The sequence below is a fragment of the Penicillium citrinum genome, assembly GCF_028827155.1.
Source record: "Penicillium citrinum strain IBT 23319 chromosome Unknown utg000005l:1.0-1900146.0:1.0-1900348.0, whole genome shotgun sequence".
NCBI classification, from domain to species: Eukaryota; Fungi; Ascomycota; class Eurotiomycetes; order Eurotiales; family Aspergillaceae; genus Penicillium; species Penicillium citrinum.
Genome location: NW_026622690.1, coordinates 272,830 through 291,047, shown reverse-complemented (window position 1 = coordinate 291,047; position 18,218 = coordinate 272,830). Strand labels below are relative to the sequence as shown.

Sequence of the window (18,218 nt, the reverse complement as noted above, 5' to 3'; positions counted from 1 at the left end):
GGAGTTTTGAGCTTTTCGTGAGGTGATACTGGATACTAATATCTATATGGCTATACATTTTGTATCAGCAGTTCTGCATTGGAGCTGTGTACTAGCTTTGCTTAGCTTTGTAATGAACTCAAAATGTAATATCAGATTCATTCGGTTGAGACGAATTTAGTAAACTTAGTCCACTCTTATTCTACTTATTAAACTCGGTAGCTCGGTGGCTTGAAATGGAATCGGAGAGCACATACATCAATCTATGGGTAACATATGCGTCACAATTAAGTTTTGTAAAATCGATACCCGTGAGCGCTGATATATTGCGTTTTCGGTTTTCTTTATTGTTACCTCTTTCCTATTCTTTCTCTATCACCTTTTTCTATTCCTCTCATTTTAGGTATCTAGTATTATCAATTTCCTACTATCGACTGCTCCCGATCATGCACCGAAGCTCGGCCACAGCCATTTTGTTTACTATGAATAGCCCCCAACGCAAGAATAATACACTACTCGACCTCCCCCCCGGAGCTGTTATTCCAAATAGCTGCTTTCCTTAGTGATATTACTCTCAAGTCCCTCTCTCTCTGTAACAAGCGGTTACACCAATTATTGAAGAAACACGAACGGCTACACTCTTTCACAAAGTTTCAGTCGTTGTTAATGCTGGTGCGGCTAGAAAGGGATTTACCACAGTTCTTTTCTTGCTATATCTGCCAAAAGCTACATAAATACGATTTATCTGAAAGCTTTGGGCTCAGCGGAATAGCCAGACGAAAAAGTTCGAGACTTCCATGCGATTATAAAGGAGACAACTGGAAGGATGAATATAGAATGGGTCATGGTATAACACAGACTTTCAGGTCACATAGTGACTTCAATCATTCCAGAAACCGCCTTGTATTTCACCAGGTTAAACTTGCAATAAGAAGGTTCCAATATGGTACCGATTATGGTATCAGTACGGACTCTTTATCGTATACACAAGTCCGGTGCTACAGTCATCCTTTACAAGTTCAATCCTACTCGATAAGGACGATTCACCCAGACATCCCTACTTTATACTCTATACAAGCACAGATATGCCGCGAACCTCTGGGTCTTCTTATACGAATGCAAGATATATTGCTGTTTGAAACATGGGAAGATTCAAAACTCCTTCCAGACAAGAATCCAATGAGGTTTTATGAAATATGCAAGCATGTTTCACTAACAAGCAAAATGTCTGATCTAGGTAATTTGAGGAATGGGAAAGAGTCACAATTTATATACAATTGCCCGAGATGTAATACACATTGTGTACTCGAAATTCTTAATCAACCGAACTCAACGATCGCTTTGATTATGACAAGATGGGTTAACCTCGGCTCTGGCCTCGACGAGGAAGATCCATTATGGAAGGTTCATGTCTTCCATTCTTACGAGTCCGCTCGTGTCGACCCGCTTCCCCGTAGATTGATGGTCTACAGTCCCCGCCTCGGTTTTGAAATACAAAGCATAGAGTCTTTTGAGCAGCTGAAGTCTCGCAACTTGTACTTTCTAAGAGAGGACCGATACAAAAAAGGAGAACCTTTCGTCAAGGAATGTCGGAGGCTTTGGCACATTTCCTACAAAGAACCGCCAAAAAATGGAGGAGCGATATCTTGGTGGTCCTGGTTGTGCGGCTGATTACACGAACTAGGAAGAGTCGCCTTACTGCAATCAATCTCGAGATCCCATTCATTTCTTAATAAAACACTTCTATTTGATTTTACACAGACCATGATCTCAGGATAATTCTGGGGTTCCTTTGGCTAAAGAAGAGACTAGTGTAGCTTGCGGCGGAAAGAGTGACCCGAAGGGAAGGCATAGTAAACAACACTTCACGATAGCCTCAACTCTTGTTTAGTCGCCTGCTTTGATTCTTTTGGCTTTGTGAAACTCATAACGCTCTCATACAAAATGGCTCACCATAGCCGGGTTTTCACCCTCACTATACTTCTGCTTCTTCTCTTCTCATTCTTCCTCTTCTCTGGCCTGGTGAGTACTCATTTCCTTCTTGCTCTTTGCACTTCGTCTTCTTGGATGAGCCCATGCTGCATACATGGGGGCATTCTACTGCGGCCTTGGAGAAACTGTATTATCTCGAGCATTCGACTATTATCGTCGCAAGAATATGAAGAACGGAACACTTTTATAAGACTACGCACAAGTTTCAACATGCGCACGAACTTGATTAGCAACTTGCATCAATTTCTCGAAGACAATTTAAGCAATTCGCCTCTCCAGTACTCATTCGGCAGCATTCCAGGGCAGAAAAATATAATGATCATTGTTTCGCCATTTTTCTGGGCAGATTTGGTCTCCTTCATCTCGATTTTGCTCTCACTATGAGTTGCTGGCATGTCCTTTCAAACAGCAGTTACTTCAATATCACGATCCTTATCATTACAATTTCTGTTATTGTGGTCACTAGCAAATTTCGTTCGAAGATCGAGCCCTGCATCCAGTATTAAACATCCCTGCGGACAGCAAAGATTCGTGATCTGGACGAAATTCCAACTTTCTTTGCAGCAACTCTGATGCCTCACGAGGACTACCCCGTTTCGCATTGGAGCTGTTTGCTAATTTTGTTTTATTTTTGAGAAGAACTGTGCTCCCAAAAGTCATATATTGCGCTTCATTCGGCTCTCATAAGCGAGTATCTGTGTCGCCGAGGATGCATGGGCCGAATATTCTATGCACTTTGCACTACGAACTCAACTCTGAGATGCAATAACTAACTCAATTGCTTTTTAGGGCGACAAGGCTGAAGCTCGTACAAATTTTACTCCGAGTGTGACCCCAGCTCCAGCTCCAGCTCCAGCTCCGACTCCGACTCCGACTCCTACTGTTCCTGTTCCTGCTGCCCGTGAGTGATTTCTCTTCAGAATCGTAAATTGCGCCGTGAAGTCTGTATGTCATGGCGTTACAACCAACGGTTACTTCACTGTCTACGAGATGTAGTATATCTGTACAAATTATGTTCACAGTACATATGTGTACCATGCTATGGCAGAACGGGGCAATCAAAATACTTAAATGCTAATACTGTGTTACCAGATCCATTTTCGATCCCAGCACCCGCCCAATGGTGCTTTGCAGTATTTGGGGCGGCAAATGCTTTTTTTTCGTGTTTGGAAAAGCTGGGAAAGTTTTGGGGTTGGGGGGGCTGGAAGTTGGTGTCTTTGGGCTTGGGGTATACCACAAATTGTCATCGCACGGAAATGGACGCGCAAATGGGCGCAGTGGTGCTTCAACTTGGTGTGCAAATTTGTGCGGTCGTTCTATCCGCCAACGGACCAGGACCTGGAGGCCTTTTTCACTCCCCATCAGGGCACATCTCCGACAGATCCCCATCCTCATAGGCTGTAGGCTTTCCTTGTCTGCCTGGCTCTGTCTCCTTTTTGTTTTGTTGAATTCCTCTATGAACAGAGACCGTTGCCACCCATCAAGTTTGTCTAATGTAGAGTTAAAAACGTAAGCTACGTAAGGATAGACAGATGTTGGAGTACATATTAAAAGTTCAAGTTAGATGTCCCATCGATATATAATTGGCTATCACCAATGAGGGATATACTTTGACCAGCTGACTACCTGGAAAGCATCCTCTGGTAGTCTTCTTAGTCCAATAAGATCCTCCACCAAGATATATGCCCGAGATAAACAATATGCAACACAAAAAAGGATATTTGGGAGAAGTATTCTCAAAGGAAGGGTCAAATGTGGATCTCGATCGGGATGAATATTCCTCAATTTCCATGCAAGTCGAGAGAGTTGCCGTTTCGGTGGGTATTCAAAGAGCTCAATCTTTTCCAACTGCTTGGGAAGAATGACTGTATGAGCATACCAGATACTAAGCCCGCCGGCAAGACCAAATACGATTTGATAGACTGCTGAAATGCGCCAGATAAGTCTTTCCGTGGGGGTAGGAAATTCGAAATTCCAAGCCAATATGAATATACAAGCAAATAGTAGCTCGAATAGAGTAAAAATACCCTCCGCTTGTCTATCCAGTCGCAAAAAGATATCCGAAGGGAAATGATCGTAAGGTTTAGTGTTCGGTCGGGCGAAGATTGGAATGTGCAGATAGTGCAGTATTTGAGTATAATAGCGCCAAAGACGACCACAGACCCATTCATCACGCGAAAGGAAATCGAGAGGTGTCTGATACCATCTTTGGTCAGGGTATGGATGATACTTTGAGCGGATAGTCGTAATAGGAGTGTTTGTAGTTAGGATTATGGCTCGTGAAATGTCTTTAGGTTTATTCTTCCAGCAGAACGATGTAGCGAAGAAAATAAGAATGAAAGATAGAGTAGTAAGCTCCAGGGTGGTCAAAGTGAGATGTTGGGCTACACGGATAATACAGTTGATTAAAAACCAAACTGCTTGCAAAACTGCGATCATTCTAAAATGAGGTTAGAAATAAATTTGCTATCATATAATAAGTTCCATATAAACAGGAGGTTAGAAAGTGAGAGGGAGGATCAAGTGGTCGCAGAAATTCTAACTTTCCCGGAAATCGTAAATAAGGGAGAACCAAATAACTCACCTTGCCATACCTTCAGTTTTACTTTTGTCCTGGATTTCCTCGACATCTAAGTCTGGATAAACTATAAATCCATCGTTGATTAACCGGAAAAGCTGCTCAGCGTCAATTGGAAACATTTCGCTTCCAGGAGAAGCAAAGAGAAATCCACCCATGCCAGCGAAGAATGCATGAGTCATAGTCCAATTCTCATATCCTGCCTCGTGGAATCTCTGCTTGGTTTGTTAGAAAACCAACTTATACTTATCCAGAAGAATATTATATATACCTTGACCGAAGCCCTAGCGGCGGACCACTGTCCCAAAGAGATAACTAGTAAAAATTCTGGTCCAAGAAGGCCGACCAAGAAGAGATTTATCTTTCCCATCTCTTTCTTTAATATACCTGCCGATCTTGGAGGAATATTAGGATAAACAGAAGACCAACAACAAAGGGTGATAGTCAGAATGCAAGTTGAGAGGATAGCCCATGTTCCTCTTCGGTCGGGCTCATCGACCCAGCCAGTATGATCTGCTGTACTGTTGGATATCATTTCGTCGGATGTGCAAGCCCAATATCTCACCTAGCAGGCACAGGGAGGCGATGTGCATATTTAAAATTCTCTAAAGCAGGCAACCTTCAAATCCAAGCACTGAGGCTGAGCTGCCCACAGAAGGGCAGACTGGGCATTTTTCGGCCTCGGCCTGTCAGGGGCTATGGCTTAGCGCCGACTTATGTTTGACTTGCAGCTACACAGATTGCGTTGTCTATTCCGGGAAAATATGTTGCTCTTTGCTGTCCTGGAGCATCTCATTCATATTAAGATTAAGATCTTATGTGCCTAAGGGACCGGCCCGGAAATCTCAACTTTAAATTCAGAATAGGCATGTCAGGCGAAGCAAGACAAAGTTTCAACAGAGAGAGTGAATGTATTGGCGGGCGTCCGGGGGGGAGCCATAAACAGTGGCCCCTCCCAGCTGAAGTGAAGCTATCGTATTATTGGCTAGTCTACTAACGCCTAGACCATCAGTTTACTTGGCGTATGCACATAGCCACCTGATGTGCAAATGCAGGGATGGTAACTGTGCCTTGTACCCTTAGGACGTTCTCATATAGTGATTCTGGCCAAGATTTTCTTGCTGCTCTTAAGCCTGTCGCTCTAGACAGCAGTCAGTGGATGCTCGAATTCACTGCTCCGGTCTTGCTCCAATAGAAATATGCACAGGCAAACAAGATGGTTTTGGCTGCTCGTTCTCGGTCAACCGAGTATGCAAATAGATATTATAGAGTTTTTTGTCTGATACATTGGACAATCATATATAAGATACCACTTCCACCTGTCATTGGTCTCTCGTCATCAAACTCAGTTTCTAGCAAGAGATCGATTTGAGCCGCCGCCGCCGGAAACGACGCTCCTCTTCTCCGGTTTAGCCCCGTCCCAACTGGATTCAGATCAGCCTAGTGCCATCCATGAAGGTTTCGCCTATGTGACATCCTTCAATGATACCGCAAATATAAAGATCTTAGCTTTTCAGTAAATTTTCTGTATATATCTGGTTTGGTATTTATAAAATTCATAAAATTTGAATAAAATTGCAAGTCTTGATATATTCCATCGGTTTGCAAAACCGCGGTTAATTGCAAAAACTGCTGCGGTCTTGAACTGCTAACCAAAATCTAACCAAAAAATCTTGAAATCTTGATTTTCTAACCAAAATTTAACCGTAGTCTACTTCTCTACATGACAATCAAGAACTGCAGGTACATCGACTTTCTGCTTACCATTATTAGTGCAGATGATATGGCTTCAAGACTCTCTCGCCCTTGAAAGTTTGCGTTTATTCATGATATGATCGAGAGCAAATCATTTCGCATATCTGAAATGGCCGAGCAGACTGAATGTAGCAAGCAGGTCATCATTAGTATCCGCCACAACTTGCGACAATTTGAAAGCTTATATGCACCGCAAACCCGAGTAGGTCGAAAGCAAACTGTAACACCTCTGATGATCGAAGCCCTCTGTAATCATCTGTATAAGAAACCTGGTCTCAACCTTGAGGAGATGGTTGTATCCCTATGGGATGAGTTCTAGGCTGTGGTTACAACCTCCAGCATCAGAAGAGCCCTCATGACAAAATATTGGTCCAGGAAAATACGGCACGGAGGCGTATTAAAGGACAAAATGCCGATTTGTGGGATTATTATCTGCATTATCTATCAGACTTTGAATCATACCATTTAGTCTACGTCGATGAATATGGGTGTGATAATCCTGTTGGGTTTAGACGAACAGGCTGGGCACCACGTGGCACGTCTCCTGTGCAAATAACGCAATTCCATCGAGATCAGAGATACCAGATACTACAGTATTTCTGGGAAACGGTGTCACCACCTACACTCATTTATTGTTTCCCAAACCCTAAATGCCAAATCACGCTAGACCTCATTAAGGAAGGAATGGAAATAATAACTTTCCTGTGCTTTACCAATATAATTTTGTACATACAGCATGCTCAAATGTGTATGGGGCATTCAAGTACTACTTAAGATAGATATCTTGGCGGATCCTTCCAGAGGAAATGCAAGTAACTCTAGCAGCGGTGGAGCTTGCGTATCCGATCTCCTGTTGGAATTATGCGTTTGGTCGTTTTTAGTGATTCTAGATATTGAAATACCTTGATGATTGATTGTGTTCATGATATAATGTCAGTATCTTGCGTTCATGAATCGTTGGCATTGAATAATAATCCATGCTCTACATGGCGAGCCCGGATGCGTTCCTTCTTAGCGATCATGTCCTGTCGTCTTTTTTCAACACCAGGTCTGTAGTAGGAGTCGAAATATTTTTTCGCCCTCAGTTCAGCTGGTCCGCCAAGTGCAACATGACCAAACCGCTCGTGTCCTGTTGAGTCGCCAATCCAGCCTGGTGTCTCGTCCAGGGTTGAGATATTCTCGAGGTTACCTGCTAACCGAAGAGGAATTTTTTCGTGGATACTAGCTCCGAGTCGCATCATCGTAAAAGAATCAAGCTTCTCTGTCCAACGAGGGAGCATTATTGCGTAGATCATAGCCGTCCAGAGAAGAATTAAAAATATGCCGAGGAGTGTAGAGAGAAGTATCACTCCTTTAGTAGAGATAGATGGCCGCTGCGAGTCCTCGCCAAGATCATATGATACAGTCAATGACTCTACCTGCCGGCTGGTCTCCAGCCAAGCACGGTTCGCCAGGTATGCAGCCACTGTGAAGGCATACTCCATCGAGTAGAGGTCATTCCTGAAGCTCGACAGGAATTCACCAATTTCCATGTCAACCCCCTCGGATGACCCACCATTCACACACCTATACATCTGACTCGAGATGATACTAGAGAGATTTCGCAAGGCAGTCGATGATGGCAAGAGGAGACCAAATGGTACAAGATCAACGCATTCAGTCCAAGCGTCATCGTTACTATGCGTAACATAGAGGTCCGGGGCGTTGGCCTGATTTGCCAGGTATGATCCCTCACCGAACAATGCTATTGCCGTATCAGAAAGAGGTCCCTTTTGTTGATGTTGTAAGTTATTAGAGTCCCCCGGGGATTCGAGCCTGTGAAAATATGGGTTAGCCATAACAGGCTGGCTGTGTCCCAGATTGTTCTCCTCATTTCGCTTACTCTTCGTAGAATTGTTCGATACAATCACTTCCACAAAAGTCTAGAGGCATCTTGCCTAAAAGGGGCCCGGCTACCTGCCCATTCATGTAATTTGGAAGCTCAAAATAGCCGGCCGTTGTTCGTACTTGAACACGGAAATATTCCGATTCAGGTCCATTTAGGAAGTAGTCTAACCCCCACTGCCTGATTCTATGTTGCATGACATTATTCAAAGTCACATTCAAGAAGAGTTCCTCTGTAAAGTCCTGACGGTCGCGGGTGGGTTTCGAGATTGACGACAACGAGTCGGCTGGCATACATGCATGTAACGCCCAAATTGCGGGTCCATCGTCGGTCTCGGTGACATTCGAATACTTGAATGAGAGAGAGCCATTTTGTGCCGCACAGTGCCTGGGAAACTCTGCAGCAGTTATATTCTTGTAAGATGCTGTTGAGTTGTATCTTGGTGCAAGTTGGCGAATAAGACCTGTATTGAAATCCTTGGGGAGCGGAGACATAAAGGGCGACGGTAAGGCAGATATATTGGACCATGTAAGTCCCGGTCGAGAGCAAAACTCTCTGAAGGTTGTATTCGAGGTGCCCCAATTGTTGCTTGTATCCCCTTCAGCTAAACAGGTCATATCAGAGCCGGACCACAGTCCTGATGGCATTTCGTCCGAAGAAACCGCTTCGAGAGCCTTTCTTGTCACAAGCGCATTGCGATTCCTTCCATTTCTTCCAGGACTCTCGATGTTATATCCATCACGTCCCGAAAATATACGTGTAGTATCACCAAGCCCTAACATGCTATACGGTGCTGTTGGTGTCTTCACAGAAACATTTGACAGGTAGATCTGCTGTATTGGAGAGATGATACCTCCAAGGATATGCAGTAAAATAGCATATGCAAGAAATCGGCAGCCATATAGCTTCCAGTTTTTAGAAGGATTTATCAACAGCTTCGTGAACAGAGTAAGGTCAGTCCAGCCACGGTCTGCGAGGCTCATCATTTGTCGTAAATTTATGTTGGGTTCTGACCGGGAAGTTATGTGTTGAAGATACACAACCGCTGCATATGAGCATACGGTCGTCGTCAGAGGAAGCGTCAAAACCGCGACACCGGCCTGGATGAAGCGAACAGCGGTGTACCATCGTTCGTTGGCTGTATAGCGGTTTTTCTGAGAATAGCCAGCTCTGTAATGAGCGTTCGAAGTCACACCGTAGCTGGAGCCTGTCATGGGACGATGCGTCATTATACATGTCATGACCCAGGCGAAAAGTATCAAAATTGTGTAGAGGGTCACTGGGACAAGAAGGAAGGATGAGCGTGACAGTGGACGCAGATTACGTAGCTCTCTCAACTTTGGAGTCTTTTTATTCGAGGCCAAGGAATTCTCATCCTCGCGATCGGAATTTTCTATTTCATTCTCTGCGCTGGAGAGAGCGGGATCGGGGGCGTTGTGTTCATCCTGACTATTCTGGGGAAACATCGTGCCACCAAGCCTATGAGGAGCATGAGGAGCATGAGTGAGATGCACTAAATTTCTGAAACTGCAGCTGGGATCCTTGAGCCAGTAAATAGACCCCTCGGCATTTCAGCCCCCAATCTATGGGGCTGAGGATCGACAGTCGCTAGCTTGGGCGGTTCTGGGACTGTAAGCCAAGGCTTTTACTTTTTGTCAATCTTTTTGGTTTGCAGTCAAGCAATTATTCATGTTTTCTATGTTCGGCTTCTAAGACTGGGGGCAGGGAGTAAACGTATGTATGGCAATATCGTGAAAAATACATCGTTCAGGAACTGAAGTGTGGATATATCAAGTTCACCAAAAAAGAAAAGCTCTCATCTCATAATAAAGGTATAGATCCGAATTTTCAAGTGATGATCACCTAGCGCTTCCAGCAAAATCGAATTCATGGTCCAGCTTTGATACTAGGAGGAGCCTTGACACTAGTTTTCAGGGGGATATCCATGGGTGATGTGATCTAATTCATTGCAAGTGTCAGTATTTTAGGTAATGGATTAATATGCAATGGGCTGTTTGGGGGCTAGGTTCTGATATTTGCTAACAAGTGCGGCCAAATAAACCCGTCTGTCTGTAACGCCCACACCGTCCTGTTTCGCACGCAAGGTTATCCAGCACGCTTTATAGCTATCATATGGCAGCTATACGAGGCATGTGTCCCGACAAAAGTTAAGCCAGAATTTACTGCAGATGCGTTCAAGAATATTCCTTTTGTCCAGTAAAAGATCACTTCAGGAGAGAGGAACAAGTCTTCCTCGGTGTCCATTGATACTTCCTGATTATTGACTGTCACTCACCACTCTATACGATAGTGAATACAGGTTGGGGGGGTCCTCATCATACACCCTTCCTTCTTTCCACTCGTGCAATGAATAGGAGGGGATACACGCCGCCTTTACACTTTGGGTCGAAGCTATTTTCAAGTATACAGGACCGAGATGGGCTCGAGACTGACAGCGTTGGGTTGTGGTTGACATAGTACCCAGACGTTGGTACATAATCCGAGATATATGTCTACGTTTTATATTGAATTGATTGAGATGCATGATCGACGTGATTTGGGTTCATTCTAAACCTATTCAGAATCCTTGGAACGCCCATGTTAGCTTACGGGATGACCCATAATAGATTTAAAAATGAGATACTCTGCAGAAGATAAAGATTTAAAGATTTACGGAGCAAAAATAAATATCCTTCTCTACCAGGACTAACTCTATACAGCGTAAGCATAAGCCTTCTGTGTGGTGACTGGGGGGCGTACAACGATACATAAAAATCTGCGCTGTATGCTGGAAGTGAGAGGAGTAACGGCAATCCAGGACTCTGGCCGGAGATGTCATCTGTCGTGAATTATGCATTCATCTAGTTCCTTCTTATAGTTCACGCCGCTCCCCAGACGAAGTTTCTGTGAACAGGGATAAATTGTGATATTAAGTGACACTTGATTGAAAAGTGGGTAAAGAAATCCGGTAGACGGACAATATCCCTGGCAATTAAAAGAAATAAATTGATAAAAAACACAAACCGAAAATAAACACAACTTTTGAAGCCGACAGAATTTTTTCCAATATCAATTCTGCCCTGGTATTCCGATTTTGAAATCATTTGCCTATAACTCCTTTTCTGTTCTCATCTAAAAAAAGACAAAGAAAATTAGATTGTCACACTATCAAAGATGCCTCGGGCTAAGAACGGAGATCATTTCTCACCTCTCCATATTGACCATGGAAACAACCCCTTGATGAAGCTTCCTTTGATGAAGCTCTGTCAGTTGCTAAAGCATTTAACCACCCAGCTAGGCGAATCCCTGCTTTGAGAATCTGTGTCTCGACAATAGGAGCAGCTTCATCGTAATACTCTCCACCCAGGTCGTTATTCTCTAGCCATTCCACGCCATTTTTGAAAACGAAATCACAGTTTAGTCTGTTTGTCTCAGTTGCCCATATCATAGGGCATTGCAACGGTCTTTTTGTGTCAAAGCATTCTGCCTGAAGGGGCCTCAATCCGTGAGACTTTAACAACTTTGCGGCCCACTTCATTGCCGGCTCTTTTTCGTCGTTGTGCTTGGGCTTGTCTTTCATACCATTTATTTTATGTGGAATATCAGTATCCCACACACTGTGAAGATTCTTCTTCATGGGGCAGCGATTGTCAAAGCAAACGTGGATATCATTGCCTCCTCGACGATTTGCTTCGACATGTAGTGGTTGGTGGAGATCACCAATGAAGTGCATTAAGAACTTTAGCGCGTCCCCTTGCTGCGTCTTCTCTAGACTAAGGTCCTGAACTTGATGTGTCTTTAACCCGTCAGATGAGACTGCAAAATTCAGGGACTTTGCTCACGAACCATATTTTCAATAGCGGATATAACACATCCATCCGTACTGCAATCTGATTCATAGGAAAGACGACATGAGTCGGGTGGTCGGTCCTCGACATCTGCTTGGATAAGTTTGTGAATCAGGAGTTATGAGCATCGGTATATACCTATGTAATGCCATGGCCTAGTAAATGGATAATTAAATTTCTTTTTATCGGCCCAGACTGCCGCATCTGAAATATCAAAACTCTCATTCGGGGTGATGAGGTCTTCTACCAGCCGAGAGCCCTGCTCGTTCAGGTACTTCTCTGCCAGATACGCCACTGTTCGATGACCGAGATCTCCCCAGCCAGAAGCAAATTGGAGCATGCTACTCAGTAAAAGGAATGACCAGAGGGAATTCATTGCTGATGGATCTGGAACTGATAAATGGTTATCGAAAAACTTTCGAAGAGCTAAGACTCGGTTAGATGTTTGAGAATGATAAAAAGGAATACAGAATGGCAGACACAGGGTTCCAATATTTATAAACCTTTGGCATCCTAATCAATAATCATTGCACTACGTAAGAGCACGATCAAGCAGTCTAGATCCAATAGATCTCAACAGATGCGACAACCCCAAGTGCAGACTTACGCCGCATGCAGTGAGGATAAAAAAAGAGATTTATCTTTTACTGCGTGTCGCAGCTGACTTCACAATGACCGAAAGTCCGTGCTCTATGGTTCGAACTCTCGCAAGGATGCTGGCGTCTCGGCGGCCGAATGAACCAAGTATAAAGCTCAGATACAACCAATAGATTACAGAAAATCAAATAGCAACATTTTCCTCAATCCGAATAACTGGAACCCCAAGTATAATCTTTGGACATGCTGTGTTTTTGTTTCTGCACCAGAATAGATTTTGCACCTTGATCTGCTGCTCGAATTAAAGGACTGTCAACAGAATTACCGACTTTACGGATGTAACAAAGTATTTGTCTGAACAACGGAGTTTACGCGGCGGGCCCTGGATATCAAGACCGTATTCTAGTGATGCGCTCTGATGCGCTCTGATGCGCTCTGAGGAAAAGAGTGCATTTGAAGCGGATATTTAGGGGTGGAGAAGGGAACAGGAATGGGAGTATATACCCCAAACGGGAGAAAAGTCTGGGGTCTTCTTATGATGCTCTCTGCTGCTCACCTCTTTTTGACCGTATCAATTGCCAACTATCAAATTCCATGTACCTGCAAACGGTCCATTTCGCCGCGTAAGATTATTTGGTCATGGGTCATTGACAAAGACTGCAATCTATGTTCCATGTTGAGTATCAAGTGTCAGAATGAAAGAGACTTGCAATTTTCTCGATGTGTATATCACGCGGTGCGGTTGTTTCAAAACTGCGATGCAACTACATAAATGAGGAGTTCATACTATGAACTCATTGTTCGACATATTAGATCGGCGCCTGGCCGCATCTGGCGATTTGTGGGGCCGGTTGAAGGTATCTTATTTTTTTTTAAGTTAATCTAGACCCTCGTGCGGCAGATGGCGATCTATAGTTCACGGTGCCAAGAGCTTGGATTTTCCTACCAGATGGTCAGTGACTGGTGATGGATACCTATCCCAGAGGTTACGAAGGTATTAACCAGTGGATCAATTTCTTTTAGCGGGATGAATATAAAGAAACAAATGTACATATATCGGTCCGGTCTGACAAGTTACGGATTGCCCATGGTTCCGCAGATCCCAAGTTTCCCCTTGAAGACTGGGTTTAACACCCGAAGCGGCCGCAAATAGTCGTTTCCACATGATTTACCGGCCGTATCCTTGCACTTACTACCTGACCTCGATCTCTCGTTCTAGACAGATCTATACTAACACAATTTCCTATACAACGCAGAGCTTGGAATAAGAAGCCTGCCAATGACAGCGAAATTCTGTAGGGTCCAGATCATATAGTTTCAGGGTTATAATAATTCATGCATTACAACAAAGATATCTGCGGTTCCAATAGTCTATATAACAGGGCTGATCGCACCTCCTGTGGTTGTAATCTCCATAAGAATTTGTCCTGATCGCACTATTCTCCTAAGTTTCCTCCTTATTGAACTGAGTTGTCCCTGTCTCGGATCCAAACAACATGCCTGTCCCCCACTACGGCGTCTGGGCTTGCCGCCCAACTAGATACGATGCCGAGGGACATGGAGTACCCACTCCGCATATCGAACTCTTCTTCACCGACGATACAACCAAGGAGCGAAGGGCTGCTATCAACGTCAAATCAAACGGTAAAGAGTCTCGCCTTGTGTTTTGGTCCTCACCCAACTTCTCCCATCCCATCACCCAAAAACTCTCGAAGTTAGATCTAGGGTTTCACCTCGTCCAGGATAATGGTGACGATGACCAAAACAACCGTCATTTCCGCTACCGCCACTATTATCCACGAGATCCCGAATTGGAGGGTCTCGACTTTTATCGCATGAAGGACCTTCTCGATATTTATTCCGGAAAGATCTTGCCCCATGATATTCCAGGTCGTGAAAATGATATATTGGATGTGATGAGGCCTATACTTGATAATGCGATCAGCAACTCCGCAACTGCTTATATTTTTGGAGCCTCATTCGGATCGGGTATCCATAATGTTCATATGAACCAGGGTAGCCTTCCTAAGTATGATAATGGCATCTACTCGGACGGAGCTGTACTGTTCAGCTTTGACGATGGGCATTGGGAAGCGGTGTTTCTAGCCTTTGCTTCGCAGAGACTGCCAACAAATCGGGTGGGAGAACCAGAACCAGGCAGCAAAACCTTGGCGGATATACTCGAGTAGCAAAAAACTACAAGATGTTTGAAGCTGTTTGTAAAAGTGCGGGGTTGGTCTTGGATTCCTTTGTTACTAACTGAGAGAAGTGATATAGCCATTGAGTTTATTTGGAGTTTTATTATTCTTAACAATATTGAATATCTTACATCTTTCCATTTTGGGATTTTGCCTATGATAATTATCCTAGTTATCGATCTTATTTGTGCATTTAACACCGTCATGGAAGACGATTTTCACTGCAGAAGTCCACCAAATAAAGTATTCTAAAATCAATCTTTTAAAGACTTTGTACAACCAGTTGCGTTCATTATCTCAATAGTCTCATTATGATAGTGTTTATACACATCGGAAAACTCACATCAAGAGGTTGTAGAAGATGGCTGGTATGTGGTTATAGGAAAAAAAAAGTGAAATAATGTATCATACCTGGGGTAAAATGAATCAGCCTCCTCCGTTCTTTGATCGTGAAAATCATTTTGAACGCAAGTATGGGCAAATCAGTGAGAGCCGTGGGGTTGACCCTGTTGAGTGATCCCCAAGATGCTATAGCCGAGTGAGTCAAATCGCCTCGCGAACCCACACTATTGGTAACTTTGCTCAGACAGGCTGCTAGTATTGTATTCGTCCATGGTCTTCAAGGACACTCTCGCAATACTTGGACATATTATCCAGATTCTTCGGAACGGGACAGCCCATCGGGCTCTGGAGATGTGAAGAAGCCAAAAGGGCTTAGTCGAATTTTATCCATCATGCTAAACAGACAGAGAGCGGCACGGAGGGTCAAGATGGTATTTTCTGGCCGGAGGACTTGCTCAAGGAGGACTTCCCCAAAGGCAAGGATCATGACATTCGGGTACAACACATTGGTTCAGAATGGACTTCATACGGTCAATCAGGGAACCTTTTTTCTCATGCGAGAAACCTTTTATATGATTTGGAGGCTAAGAGGAGGAAGACACCGACTCGCTCCTTGATATTCGTCGCTTATTCACTAGGAGGGATTATTGTGAAGGAGGTGTTCAGGCGAGCAGAACATAACCACGACGAAAAGATCAACAAAATCTATCTATCGACAACGGGCGTTTCCTTTTTCGGGACACTACACCAAGGAAGTAAGGAACGACATAGAAGGATGATCTACAATAATCGACGAGTGGCATAGCCATTAATAATATCACATAATTAGCTTCAAACCCCACCCCCCTTTTTGATATTGCATATTATATGTAAATATTCATGGCCAATCGGGGGTTTCGGCTTATTCTACGAAGGGATATCGTCTTGTGGCTTTTCACAACTGTTCAATTTGCTTCAGTCACGATTTCTCCCTGGACAAACCCCCGTCAACAAAATAGGACAAGGTTAGAGGGAACACATTTGATGTTATTCAATTCTCGGATTGAATAACATCAAATGTGTTCCCTTGATATTGGACTTTACGCCCGTGATTGGGCGTTTCTAAATGATTTTGAGCTTGTTAGAGCACTCTGGCTTGGTTCTTTGTTGACGAGATCTTGGGCTTAACCTTAATAGCAAGCCACTTGTCATGGATACAGGATCGAAATTCGCGCAAAGGTCAAAGGCTTCAATATAAGTAACAGTCCATTTCAGAAATAGTTTACAAGTTCTGGGTTGTTTTCTCTGTCTGAGGCTAGGCTACACAGTATATAAACAGGATGGAACGAGGGAGCTCTTAAGGCTTGTTTCAAACTGCGCGCTGCGTGTGGCTGGATGGTCCTTGTTTTATCGACAACGCTGCAGCTAATAAATACCTCGGATGGTAGTGAGGCTGCTTACATTGAGCGAGAGAGTATTGGCGCCATTATCATCGTTGGAATGTACTATTGCTACTACGGAGTAGTATACGACAAAATTCAACTCCAACTAATTCAATTAAGCAAATGAAGACACCCCAACGCCATTGGAATATGCTTCTGGATATCATATCTTTTCTTCTTAATCATCTTTTTGTCCCTCTCACTTCGGCATTATGCCTTTGGAGGCTGGAAAAGCTCAGGTTTCATGTTAATCTTGCAGAGCTTGGAAATACAACCACTCAATTGAAGTAGTGACTGTACACCGTCGAGAATACGCATATGCGTAAAACCAATCTCTCGAATGAACTCTAGCTTGGAATGTTCCGATAGTGTCGGGATACTCTTTGTCACGCGGAACATGGTACTGATGATGTCGTGGGCGGAATATCCAAGAGTCCTTTTAAATGTTAGAAAGGGGAAGTCACGATTTGATGGTAATTTGTAATGGGTAACTTACCAAAGTTCATTCAGACCCTCCAGAGCTGCATCCACATTACCCTCCCAGCATGCCTTGATCATTGCTTGGACCTTAACGGGATGAGGACTATCAACGACACGGAATACATTGTCTCCACTGACGAAGCCAAATCCAGACCAGGTACTCTGTAAATTGTTGATAGCTTGACGCATATCACCCTCCGCACTGAAAACGAGGGCTGCAAGGCCATCGTCGGAGTATTGGACTTTCTCGGCTTCACAGATTTGCGTCAGTCGCTTGACGACTTGGGCGTCGGTCAGACGTGCGTAGCGGAGGATGGCACAACGAGATTGAAGAGGCTCAATGATCTTGTTAGATTGGTTGCAGGCGAAGGCGAATCGAGTGGTTGTTGAGTAAATTTCCATTGTACGACGGAGAGCTTGTTGAGCTCCGGGTGTCATGCTATGGGCAGAGTTAGTTCGGAACCAATCTCTTTCGAAAATGCAAATGAATAGATATAGGGAAGTGCTCTCACCTATCAGCTTCATCCAGAATCACAAGTTTGTGACGACCCTGTGGCAGAGTGACCTTCTTTTGAGCGAAGCCCTTGATACGATTGCGAACCACGTCGATACCTAAGATCATCAGCACTGAGATTCCTATGCACTCTGAGGAATCCCCATCCTAGAACACTGTTCACCCACCTCGTTCATCACTGGCATTCAGTTCTAAGACGGCCTCTTTATACGAATCACCCAGCAATTGTCTAGCTAGACAAAGAACTGAAGTCGTCTTTCCAATACCCGGCATACCGGAAATAATAACGTGAGGCATATTTCCATCTTTAGCGATGATTTTTAATCGTTCAATCGTTTCAGTGTTTCCGACAATATCATCTAAGAAAACGGGACGGTATTTCTCGACCCTATAGTAGAAGAAACAGCCAAAAGTTAGCAGAGATAATTCCTGGAACCAGGGTGAATTGATTTGATTAATGCTGACCAGGGAAGTTCATAGTCTACAGGAGCACCTGCAGTGACAGCTTTGGCGCCAGATTGGGCTTTTGAGGATGATTCAGCTTGTGTCATGGTGGGCGAGGAGGGGGGGAATTGAAGGTGAAAGTTGCAAATTGACGGAGAAACGCGAAAAGAGCGCGTCGGGGCGAT

At 44.0% G+C, this 18,218-nt stretch overlaps 5 protein-coding genes across 5 annotated transcripts; 1 reads left to right on the top strand and 4 right to left on the bottom strand.

Annotated features, from left to right (window-relative positions):
* Positions 1–3,561: 3,561 nt before the first annotated feature.
* Positions 3,562–5,084, bottom strand: N7469_005932 (uncharacterized protein; the record flags this gene model as incomplete). The annotated part of the gene is made up of 3 exons (XM_056644851.1): positions 3,562–4,411; positions 4,556–4,764; positions 4,821–5,084. The coding sequence occupies 3 exons, from the start codon at positions 5,082–5,084 to the stop codon at positions 3,562–3,564; spliced, it is 1,323 nt and encodes a 440-aa protein (XP_056500089.1).
* A 2,167-nt stretch (positions 5,085–7,251) lies between these two features.
* N7469_005931 (uncharacterized protein) lies at positions 7,252–9,655 on the bottom strand (the record flags this gene model as incomplete). The annotated part of the gene is made up of 2 exons (XM_056644850.1): positions 7,252–8,119; positions 8,187–9,655. The coding sequence occupies 2 exons, from the start codon at positions 9,653–9,655 to the stop codon at positions 7,252–7,254; spliced, it is 2,337 nt and encodes a 778-aa protein (XP_056500088.1).
* Positions 9,656–11,297: 1,642 nt separating this feature from the next.
* Positions 11,298–12,413, bottom strand: N7469_005930 (S1/P1 nuclease; the record flags this gene model as incomplete). Its single annotated transcript, XM_056644849.1, has 4 exons — positions 11,298–11,321; positions 11,398–11,985; positions 12,036–12,127; positions 12,176–12,413. The coding sequence occupies 4 exons, from the start codon at positions 12,411–12,413 to the stop codon at positions 11,298–11,300; spliced, it is 942 nt and encodes a 313-aa protein (XP_056500087.1).
* A 1,717-nt stretch (positions 12,414–14,130) lies between these two features.
* On the top strand, positions 14,131–14,823 carry N7469_005929 (uncharacterized protein; the record flags this gene model as incomplete). The annotated part of the gene is made up of 1 exon (XM_056644848.1): positions 14,131–14,823. One exon carries the CDS (start codon positions 14,131–14,133, stop codon positions 14,821–14,823), a length of 693 nt encoding a protein of 230 aa, XP_056500086.1.
* Positions 14,824–16,805: 1,982 nt separating this feature from the next.
* Positions 16,806–18,140, bottom strand: N7469_005928 (replication factor C subunit 4; the record flags this gene model as incomplete). Its single annotated transcript, XM_056644847.1, has 5 exons — positions 16,806–17,031; positions 17,092–17,514; positions 17,588–17,687; positions 17,757–17,977; positions 18,055–18,140. The coding sequence occupies 5 exons, from the start codon at positions 18,138–18,140 to the stop codon at positions 16,806–16,808; spliced, it is 1,056 nt and encodes a 351-aa protein (XP_056500085.1).
* Positions 18,141–18,218: the final 78 nt, after the last annotated feature.